The sequence below is a fragment of the Dermacentor silvarum genome, chromosome 10, assembly GCF_013339745.2.
Source record: "Dermacentor silvarum isolate Dsil-2018 chromosome 10, BIME_Dsil_1.4, whole genome shotgun sequence".
Classification (NCBI taxonomy): Eukaryota; Metazoa; Arthropoda; class Arachnida; order Ixodida; family Ixodidae; genus Dermacentor; species Dermacentor silvarum.
This window is the reverse complement of record NC_051163.1, coordinates 49,128,972-49,140,753: the sequence shown is the minus strand read 5'-3', so window position 1 is coordinate 49,140,753 and position 11,782 is coordinate 49,128,972. Positions and strand designations below refer to the sequence as shown.

The window sequence follows — 11,782 nt, the reverse complement described above, 5'->3', positions numbered from 1 at the left end:
CCCAATTCCGTTCTGTTGAAGCGCGCAAGGTGGAAGAAGCTCAAAGAAAAAACACAGTCCTCCACTGTACTCTAGCCCAAGACTTAAAGAGAAATATCGATGCCATTTTCCGAGAAAAGAAGGATTTGCTATATTTCCCTTAGCCTCTTGGTACCCGAGTTTGATCCCCGCAGCAGGACGAATTTTACTTCAGCTGCAAGGTTTTGAGACAAACCCGTGTTTGGTTTCTTTTGGAGCTTTGTGCTACAGTCGAGCTGAGGCCCATTTTCCCTCTCATCCTTCGCTTTCCATTCTATTTATTCACACATTCCATTAAAAGGTATGTGTGCTTTGGAGACAGCTAGGAAACATTATATTGTCACATAGTAGTGACGATGAAGAAAGCTGCGGCGAAACTCTCCGCTACCCTCCTTATGAGTGAGATGCAGTCCCCAAGGAAAGGATAAATAAGTACACATGTCAATATCTAAAGGTTTAATTGCTTCATTGCGCCCAGCAGAGGTGCACTCGTACCACATTGTAGGACAGTTAATCTGAACCATGCTATCAACCTAACTAAACAAAAAAGGCGAAGATCGTGCCCAATAATGCTCACCATTAAAAGGGAGTTTATCACGAATAGGAAGAACATAACTGTGTGAATGCATATTTTGCTCCACGTTAAAATAGTCGGCTTCGTTAGTATGTACGTCACACACTCTCCTTCCCCAGACAGCCCTTCTCTTCCCTGCGACGCCCGGTCCATCTTCGTAGCCCGAAAATTTCTTGGCTGGCTAGCTGACGTTGTGCTTAATACTTAAACACAAAGCTCTATGAAAAAGACTTCCGATTGGTGCACTGGTCCGTATTTAATTTTACGATGATATGCACCCGTGCCACACCAAGGAAGTGTGTCAGTGTCTGAGCATCAGGAGGACGTTTTCAGGTGACACGTCGGTGCCACGCAAGAGTATGCCAATGTCCGAGAGGCCCGCCAATCTGGCAGTCAGTTTGCGGAGGCAATCTATCCTGACGCACGTGACTGCGATTCCCAGGAGAATACCTAGGATAGGCCCGTAGATGTAAGCGGCCGAACCACTCGCAACGTTCTGCACCGCAAGCTCGAACAGCACGCCGGTCCAGAAGGGCACGTAGATTGGCATCGACGCCATGCGATAGACGCAGCCGGGATGCATCACGTGGTGGACCACCTTCAACGCCATGAGGGCGGCGACCAGTCCGCAAGTGCACGAGCTCGAATGCGGTACGGGTGTCGGCAAGTTGTCTCCCAACGCCAGCAGATGGCACCAGAGGATCCAGCACAACCCGTCCAGGAGCACGTGCAGAGCCTTCAGCAACAGCCCGGCCAGGAAGAGAAAGCTGCGTCGACTACGATTCGAGGTGTTCGCTCATCAGCGGCATGGATGATACTAAGCACGCCGTGCGAGTGATCTGCCTTCCGTAGTGAACCGAACAACGTGTCAACATTATCCTAATTAGGCAACTGTAATCTGACGTGCATTCTCTTGCACGCTATTTATTTTAAGGTACCTGAAATAACACCCTGTTTGCATTTGTTTCAGAGCTAAACGCTTGTTTAAATAGAAAAAAAATATACCAGCAAACTTCGTCAAATAATTCTGCAATTCAATCTACAATGCAGTGCTAATGCACAGCGCACTTGGATGCACTATGCAAGTGCACTATGCTAATGCATAGATCACTTGCACAATTAATGGATTTTTGTTATGTGCCGAATAATTACCACGGGTCACCCGTAACCCCATAGTCGGTACCGCTGAGCGGCACATCTTCGAAAGAAGCGTCCTTTTGTTTCAGAATGACAATTTTTAAATAGCGTATTACTACAGCTTTCGTATAAACACGTACCCGGTATGCTAATTGGCCTACTTTCGATTTGTTGTCCTGGCAATTAATGCTAATGTGTTCAAGTAAACGTTACAGACAGCAGGGAAATTGGAAGCATTTGTTGGGACTGCACTTTCCCAACACGGTACCACATCACCTTCCAGAAATTGACTCCGTTTCCTAAGCCACTCGGGTTTGGGGCACAGAAGGAACGTCTAACGCAATAAAGCTTTTATTTACTGGTTATTATGGTTTCGTGACTGATCCCACATTCATGACTCGCATGTGGCTTCTCCTTTATTTCTTAGTCGGATAAGTGACTGTCATTGCAGTTTCTTATTTGTCTTTTCGTGCCATCCATCCAGTAAGATAATAATCAAGAATAAGAATCGGCTTCATTATTGATTACTTTCTTTTAATATGAAGGCATTTGAGAACATGCATCCTGGCAAGGTCGGTTTTGCGCACAAAGTAGGAAAAAATTAACACAAGGCGAAATGTATAACCACGTTTTACGGTGTCCTATTCCCCGTGCTATACCTGCGTTTATAGAATACATATACACACTCGCCTAAATCAGCTATACCCAGGTATATTAGTTAGTTTTCTGCTTTAGTCTACTCTGCTACCAGATTTCCGTGCCACGAGCAATACTAAACTGTGTCTTTATTGAAAACACAAATTTAACAGATCACGAAGAAAGCTTCCAATATGACAACAGTCAGTCCACCTGTCGAACTAGTACAGATGTTTTCTGAGCGTTCCTATAATAAAACTTCACTTCCGCTCAAGTGTGTCATGAAGGGTACCAAAAGAAAAAACAGCACTAACCCGAGATGGCCAATCTCTTGCTCAAGTTCTTGGCCAACATCCCATATGGACAAAACAGCGTAGGCCAACCAGTAGACATCGGGCTGGTAGAGCATGGGTAGAAGCATTGGTCGCCGCACGGGAACGCGAAATGACAGGCCAGTCTCAGCCAAGGTTAGAGGGTCAGGAAAAGGTCCTTGCAAGAAGGCTACGATGATAGCAGTGACGAATAGGTACGTCACCGGTGCGCAAGGAAGAACGCGTATGTACAAGCTACGTCGGGGTCGCCGGATCCTGTAACGACACAAAGAACGAAGGTCCAAACTCACAGTTTACTACACTAGGCACGTTACGTGGCTGAAATTAGCGAATATTCTGCTTTGTTGCTGAGCACGAGCTCATGAAGGCTGCTTTTGCATGTACGCAGTTTTAGCACATTCACGTTTCAGTAATTAGATTTTTTTAGATATTAAAGAATTCGAGTTGGTGAAACCTACTCCGGAAACCACTCAACATTCTCTGTCATATGTACTCTGTTGTTTGTGCATAGCAAATACGATAAATTAATTAGCAGTATGGCCGATCATAGCAGTTCTGAGAACACGCACGGAAGAACTCGCAGCGCTAAACTTAATTATCAGAAGTTCCTGGAGGCTCGAAGGGACCGGTACTATGAAACTGACATAAAAAACTGTAAAAAAGTTATACCGCGTGGATGACATCTCGCAGATTGTTTAAGAGCGTTTATTATGAACTGGGAAACTTCATGTTTCCATCTTTGTGGCAACCAGCATCCGCCTGTGTGCACATAAATTACATATGGCGCTTCCAAGCGCCTTAAACACGAATCCATTGCTCTTTGAAATACTTTTTTGTCATTGGGCTGAGTTTCGCTCAAGAAGGCCGTAAGTAAACAGCCTGACGCCATTACGACATATTAGTTTGCAGCATGAACGCGTTTTCCGATAGACGCCCACGTGAGCTATTCGCATTTGATTCTTCACACGCGCAACTGTTCAACTCAAACATCGCAATGAATTCCTTTAGAAAACGCGCCAAACGCGAATATTTTCTTTGGAACATGGCGCAACTGCGTGTCTTTTACTACACAGTAAATACATGTGTCCATGAACACAGGGATGAATACTAACAGGGATTTCTCTATTTCGGCGCGAACGCTACCTGGCCGCTGTAAGGCTACACAAACTGCTATAAAAATTTGGAGGACGCTAACTTTGAGTTTACGCATCGCATCGTTGCGCAGAAATTTCTATGGCTGGATTTTGAGGCCTAGGACCTTTTTTTCATTTTTATTGCGATAGCAATTATATGGACACTTGAACCGGATTTCGGCGCGCATAACTGTGTGGACGCTCACCTGGCGGCTCTGACCTTTAAGTGCATTCGCCGCTCAGTTTCCGTTGAACCGATAAGGCTACACAAACATTTTGCTATAAAAATTTGGAGGACGCTTAAGCTTCGAGCCCTTAAGAGTAGTTTACTACAATTCATAACGCGATAGCGTTATCGGGACATTGCCGTTAGGGCGAAACGACATTTTTAACACGAAAGTGTTTATCGCATCCACCGTTCGCACGTATTTCCGTCACGGAAATACGTCAGTAAGAACAAATACAAAGGCAGAAGAAAAAGTTCCACAACATCATGGAAATCGAACCCACACCTCTCTCCGCGACGATAATCGCCAGCGTTTAACCCATTGCGCCACAAACGCATTTGCAGAGGCTCCACAGACGCGCCTTATATATCTAAACTCCTCCGTGTACCCGCGCTCTTGCTCGGGGCGGTGCCGCCGCCTACGAGCAGAAAAGAGAAGTACATCATTATGACACTACAAACGCGCACCAGTGAACGCTTCGGTGGCTCAGCACTACGCCTACCAGCATTCGAAGGGACGCTGGCATCAAGAAGCACCCCTTAAAGTCGGCTTCAGCACAGCAGCGTGGCCTCCGCTTTTAAACAGAAATGCACTGCTGTGACGAACGTGCTTTGTGCGTTTTTAGCATTTTAAGAGAAATGCACTGCTGAGAAGTGATTTTTACAGGGGCAATGTAAGTGGTCTTATATTGATATGTGAAGGCCCTAGGACGTTTATCATTATTTTATTAATTGGTTGCTTTTGTCGTGACGCGCGCGCGTGTCCAAAAAACGTATTTGGCGGGCCAAGTCCAAATGTTGACCTGCCGTAGGAAGCCTACATGCAAGCGCTGTTTTTGCATGTAGGCTCCCTAACCTGCAGAGGATGCCAGCGCCATCTGGATGAGATTTTCGCAAGTAGGCTACCTGAGTGAGCCGGTCTTTTTATGGTAGAAATGCTGTTTGAGGTTCCTGGTAACAGAATTATGTTTTCTCGTACATTGAAATAACAGTCCGACGCCACCATGTCTGTAGGTTGTGCTTAAGTTGTACTTTACCATTTTTCTAACGGAATTCACTGTGAGAAATTCAATTTTTGTTCACCAAAACCAGTGCACCACAACGAAGGGCCTGCGCGGTCGGTGTGGCTCGGAATGATTTTCTCCTGCACTAACACCTTGCGGATGCGGTGGTTGCGGATGATTTTTTTTTCCACGGACGCCGACATCCACTCCGACGCCGACGCCGGCTTTTCTGCGACACGGGACCCTTAACGCTATCGCGTTAATATGACGTTCACGTTTAACACGTGCCCCGCCGAAAATGAACCGCTGCCTGGTACACCAGCCCGAAGGTCTAAAACACCACATTTGCTTAGGAAAAGCTCATGTCAATAACGCTGCACGATGCCTTAACCCTGGCTGCTCTAAAAACACTCGACATCGTTGCATTACATATCTAGATGTGCATCTATTTACTCAGGTTCATTGCAGTTGTTTTTACAATGTCACTCCAATGGATCATCATGAAGATGATAATGACCATAATGGTGATGATGATGATGGTAAAAAGTAAGTTGATCACGTTTCAGTCTAAGGCTGTTTACCAGAAGAGAAAGCATATTGAACTAAATTGCTGGAGGGAATGCAATCTGTGTGCCATAAATATTGTTACGTTTCATTCCTACTTCATAATACTTTGTGTACACGTGGGTATTCATCGCTATATGAACTAAAAGCAAGTAAAATATATTTGTTCTTAAGTGGTCTACCTCAGCCCCTGCAATGAATTTAGGAATGTTATCTGATGAATACTACAAGGAAGTTTTTCTCGGGATCCAGGAGGTTATGACATGCGACGGGGTCATGTGGTAAACTGTAAGCGAAGCAGCTATTTCGGAGCGAAAATCAAAGAGGTTGAATAAACTTTAACATATATGACGAGATTATAATAGAGAACACGTCCGTTTAGAGAAACAGGTTCTGCGCGTGTCAGATATATCTGGTGCACTAATGATAGGGTTCCTCAGGTTATGTATACCCTAGATACCTTACAAGGGTGTTGGCTTGGGCTAGTTGGTTTTCCTTAGAGTTGAGTGGTGCAGCAAAGACACAGAAAAGCGCTCGTCCTCTTTTTTTTTTTTTTTGTCTCTTTGTCGTGCTTCACGCTGCACCACTCAACTACGTAAATACCCCACGGTTTTCATGTGCACTCCTCACAATCACAACATTTCCTGGCCCACTGCTACCTTCTTGTCGCTGGCAACGTTGCCTTTCATGAAAGCACCTCGACCTCGCGGATTTCCATATTCCAGATTTATTGCTGCGTGAATTACATGTCACTCATGCATGCTGCTGTCATGCATTTAACTACCTCGCGTTGAAAGGTTATATCGCTTATATCACTTACATCGCTTATATATCGCTTATATCGACGTGTACGCCGACAAATACTCTAGTTTCTGGACAACTAAAAACTTACCTCGTAATAAAGTTTCCCGGTGACGTATGCGCGAGGAAGGCACCCACCAAGATGCCACTGATAATCGGGCAAACGTTACTATCCGTCCACGACAGTAGAAGAATGTCTCGAGCACGGCGAAAAGTTTCCTCCTGACCCGGAACCTCCGTTTGCCGTAGTGGATTCTCGCTTTAACAAATTTCGTGCTTGTAAGCACTTCAAGTGTCATAATGATCCCGACGAAGGTCTGCGAGCACACCGTTTGCCATGAAGACAGCTTAGTGTACTCGTACAGGAACCTCAGAATGAAAGTGTTCACGAGTCCCACCAGAACGGCAGCAGTGGCGAATAGAGCGGCAAAGTGGGCCGCACCCAGACCAGCTTCCAGGAGGACACCATTGGCGAAAAAACAAAGCGAGTTGAGCGCCAGCGTCTTGACGTCAGCGTGATGGAAGGCGGCGAAGAGAAGCCTCTCCCACCGGTTCTCGAGCACGATCGTGCTGACGCTTGCGCACCGGTCAGGGTAGTCCTTGTGCAGGTGGTTCCAGTGAGACTGCAATTGCAGCCAAATCACTGCGACCGTTACCCACGGGATGCGAGGTGTAGTGTCGGACGCCACCGGCCGGACCCTGGGGGAGTGCAATGCCGTGCCTATTTGAGGGCTGGAGAGCTCGCTGGCAGAGACACTGCAGCTCGTTGACGATGACGTGTCCCGGAAGACCTCCGGTGTTTCTCGCTTTCTCTCTAGCCCCCTGGGTGTCTCGTTCCAAGGAGCCAATAACCGGGGACTTCCCGGAACCTGCGGTTCTAGTGGTGCCTTATCGTCAGCGCTACTTTGTTGAGTACGAGACAGCGCCGCAGCAGACACGTTGTAACCCGCGGAAGGTATGGAATCTATCTCAATATTCTCTGTCGCCTGTTGTTGAACATGTTTCCTTAACGGCAGTTCATCGTCGGGTGGACTCGCGCGGGCGAATGGCTGCATTGTCGAAGTCGAAGCAGTATCAACATCCGGGGGTGTGACACTCTTCCACAGCATGCTAAAGTTCTCTGGCCTCTGCAATGGCAATTCCGGAGACTTGGGGCTCAGGGGGCTATGCTGCCCGTCAAGCCAGTCATGCTCCGTCAAAGCAGAAGGCAGCGTCAAGACTGGCTTGGAACTTCGATGTTCTTGATTCCGTCTCACTGGTGAAAACTGGAGAATTAGCGATCTGTACGCCACGCTTGCTGGCTCCGTTGTTTGACACGCCTCCGACTTGTGCACCGGAAGCGGTGCAGATGGCTCCGAGGCCGCGGCTGCCGCTTCTGATTGGAATCGGCTTGACGAAGATGCTCCGGTTTTTCGTACGAGAGAGTCCAGAGACACTTCAGACGCTCCACTGCCCATAAGTTGCGAGCTGCGCTGTTCGAGCTCCGCTTTGACACTTGAACTGAGTTCAACGGTCGCGGCGGCAATTTCTTCGCCCACTGATAGGGGCCCATCGCGGACCGTGCCCGAATGCCAATACGCCGGATGGCGAAGCCTTTGCTTCTTTCCTGTCCCTCTGCTTACTATCGACATGTTCGGCGCTCGTCTTCTCTGACATGCTTCCCTTGCGAGCTAACGACGATCCTGTCAAAGGAGTTGACGTGACAGAAGTCAGACGTACCTGTTGAGTTTAGACTCCGGTTTACGCTGCCTGGCTAACGTTCATGGCTGTTTCCATCACACGTAATTTGTCGGGGCGTTTGTCGCAACACTTATTTGCCAATTAATAACGAGAGATTACCAGCGCCCATACCCTGCCTGATCCCGGGGTTGGATTCTTCTTCTTCTTCTTTACCTTATAATGGTGATGAGAGCGATGACTCCTTCCCAACAATAGCCCATGTCCTCTATGGAACAAGCCCTCTTCTTTCTACTTGCATTTGTAGCACCACACAAAATGTTGTTGTCCTGAATTAATCTGGCGCACACCTACAGGGGGAGAGTGGCCATGAATCGGGCGCCCGAGAGAAACGGGCAAGAAGAGGAGAAATAAAATAACAGAATTTGTGAAATATAGCTAAAAAGTGTGATCTGCTAGAGGAAGTAAAAAGAAGTCAACACCAAACTCTGAAATAGATAATTATGAATGAATTTGGTCGGGTAAACGATTGCATTAAGAAAACTTTGCACTGCCAAGCAAACATTTCTTTAGATGAAAATAGAATTGTAGCTCCACAAGACAGGATAAATTTATGTCCTTCACTCCGCACCAGCGTTTGTAATAATCTATTTCTTACTACAGCCAAACGCCTACAGGACAAAAATAAATTATCTAATGTCCCTAGCTCTTATTTCCCCTCTCTTCTTTTTTTGTTTGAGCTGAGATGAGTCTGCGAGAAAATTGAAATCTTTATGTATCCTAAAATGAAACGGACCAAGATTTAATGACGGCTTTTTCAGAAATGTTTGCACAATTAGCCGTTGGAAAGTTCGTGTTGAGCTTTAATGTACCACGCCACAGAGAGAGGTAAGAAACTCGCATAAAGCGATGAACCAGAAGAAGGGGAACAGAGCGGTCCGACTTTCTTAACTCACAGTCACATGATACCAGCAGACCTTGAAGGTAAACCATTTTTTTTTAATTGAGAATGTTGAAATGATAAGTAAACGGAAATCAAAGTGGACAACTGGTCGCAGGTACGCCACGAACGCAGGTTTTCGCATTACGCGCCTGGTGGCGCTTGCTAATTGAGCTACCGCGGCTTTGTTTCCCCGTCCACTTTCTTGGGAATTCCCCGTCCACTTTCTTGAGATTTAACCCTGGGAGTGTTCGCCAGCGCCACCATTGTGAGCAAGAAAGCACTTTAACGTCAGGAAAGCTGGTTAGGATGTCGGGGTTCTGAGTGCAGGGCCTCAGTAGCAGTGTTCTCCAATAGGTCGCTGACAATGACCTCAAAGAACCCTTACTTATTCTGAAGACAGCTGTAATCAGCTACTCGGAAGTGGGCTTAGATATGACAGATGTGGAGGCAGGTAGGCGTTTCAGTTCGCGGAAACAGTGGCAAAATATCAGGGCAATATTACAGTAGCACCCACAATGGTGACAGAGTGGTAGTTCTTTCGTGTGGGGACCACTTAGGAATTGCAAATTTAAGTTAGGCAAATTGAACATTGATAGAAAACTACTCTTTTGGATCAGATATTTTCTATCCGGACGCTCACGATTTGTGTCTGCTAACACTTTTAATTCCCTGTTGAGGCCAATTCTTTCTGGCAAACCCCAATGTTCAGTAATCGGCGCTCTCTTGTTTCTCATTTATATGAATGACTTGCCCCAATGTGAGATCTCTTACATTCACCTTTTCGCCGATGATTGTATAGTCATCCGAGAACTCACTGACCAAAATGATGTTACGATCCTTCAAAACGATATCAGTTCTGTATCTAACTGGTGTAAAGTCGGGTTGACGGAAGTCAACACAACTATACGTAAATGTAAGGCATTACCTGTCTCCCGTACAACTACTTGCCCCGCTTCCTACTTTCTCGAGAACTCCGTTCTCGAATCCGTAGCGTCCTATTGCTACGTAGGCGTTCACATAACGTTCTCTCTTACTTGGTCTCTTAATATTATCAAATTAATTACCAATGATAACGGCTCGTTAGGTTATCTCCGGCGCAACGTTTCAACTGCTCCTGTTTCTTTAAAACTCCTCATTTACAAAACTTTAGTCCGAAGTAAACTCGAACATGTCGCTTCCATCTGGAACCACAGCACTGATATATTAACCTCTGCTCTCGAGCTACTCGAAAATAACTCTGTCCGCTTTATTCTCGGAAACTACAGTCGTACTGCCAGTATCACTTTAATGAAAGAGTCTTTACAGCTTGCGTCACTCGCCTGTCACCTCAAGTTTTCTCGCCTGTCTCTTCCACGAAATGTACTAGAGTCCCGCCCTGCACAATGACCTTATTCTTCCTCCATCAACATCATTGCCCCTCGTTTCGATCATGCACAAAAGCTGGGAATAATGCCGTGGTTAACGCAAACATGGTATGAGTCATTTATACCCCGCACCTCCCAGGAATGGAACCACTTTCCGGGGTCAGTCACGTCCACTGTTCACTATTCCCGGTTTCATAATGTTTTACACGCAAGTTTATTACTGTCTAACTAACCAAGTATTTAATTGTGTTCTGTTTCGGCCATTTGCTTGAGTTTTTGTTGTTCCCGCTTGTTTCTCATCGTTTCAGCTAACAATGTATTAACAGAACAAAGCCTAAATCATATGTTACACTCCCCTCTGTAATGACTCTGGCCCTGAGGGTATTATAATTAATAAATAAACGAATAGCCCTGGCAAAGGCATTATTTCTCTTTCCCAATCCTATTTCAATGCCAGCTTTTTGAATACGTTTTAAGACCTGTTCTAGATCGTCCAAGAAAAGTAATTAAGCCGGAAATTAGCAGACATATGCGACGTTTTAACAACGAAGTTCCCTTACTGGTGTCTTCTTTGAACCGTTTTTGTCGTCCCGGATAAACGATATGGAAACGTTATGTAACTCTTTTGTGCTATACCTGGGTACCTGCACACGCGGATGCAGAAAGTTAGGCAGATAAGGTGAAAAAGATAATCTTTCACACATAAACTGAAGTTATAAACAGGAAAGAAGGGCATAATGGATGGAGAAAATCGCAAAAAAAAACGTGGTGTCCCGTATCTGTAAGTGCCTTCATCCTGGCACGAGGTTCAGGCTATCGGGCGATGGCCGACGTTCGGTGCACTTTTGAACAGCAAATGGGCGCAATGAACGAACTTATATTGATCCTAAACAAAGTTGTCCGTTCTTAGTAGATTGTAAATGTAGTCAGTGTGACTTGGTCAATCTGGTTCTGAAGTCCTTATTGCTGTTGAGGAGACCCCTCACCCTAGTAGTCACATATCTCTCTCGGTATTACGCTTTCTGCTGCAGTAGGAAGTTCACTATTTGGAATGTAAGCGCACTATTTGGAATGTAGCAGACACAAATTGTGAGCGTCCGGATAGAAAATATTTCACTCCTCCCACCCGCTCTTACCCCCTCCCCCCTTCGTTCATGTAACCGCGTTTCGATTGAACAATAAATATAAAGATGATGTCGATGCAATAAAAATAATTAAGCGACATTCGCGTAGCCGCGTTCGGACAGCTTTGCCTTCTTCGTCTTCTTTGATGACAAAGTTGTGGCACGTGGGCTGAGTAAAGAAGTTTTCAAGCGTTACTATATTGTTTTCATGCTCTTAATGCTGAAATAAAATGTTAAAATTATTATACC

General features: G+C 45.8%; 1 protein-coding gene across 3 annotated transcripts in view; it reads right to left on the bottom strand.

Moving 5' to 3' along the window:
- Positions 1-528: 528 nt before the first annotated feature.
- LOC119431190 (uncharacterized) overlaps positions 529-11,782 on the bottom strand; it is a 92,823-nt gene continuing 81,569 nt past the window's right edge. For 2 of the 3 annotated variants that reach the window (XM_049657772.1, XM_049657771.1), the window contains exons 2-3: positions 2,680-2,952; positions 529-1,359 (exon numbers count right to left, since the gene is read on the bottom strand). In XM_049657772.1, coding sequence (XP_049513729.1) covers positions 894-1,359; positions 2,680-2,786 — 573 coding nt within the window. In that variant the 5' untranslated portion in view covers positions 2,787-2,952 and the 3' untranslated portion in view covers positions 529-893. Of the gene's footprint in view, positions 1,360-2,679; positions 2,953-6,516; positions 8,279-11,782 lie in introns of those variants that run through there. The other variant, XM_049657768.1, reaches the window with a different exon arrangement.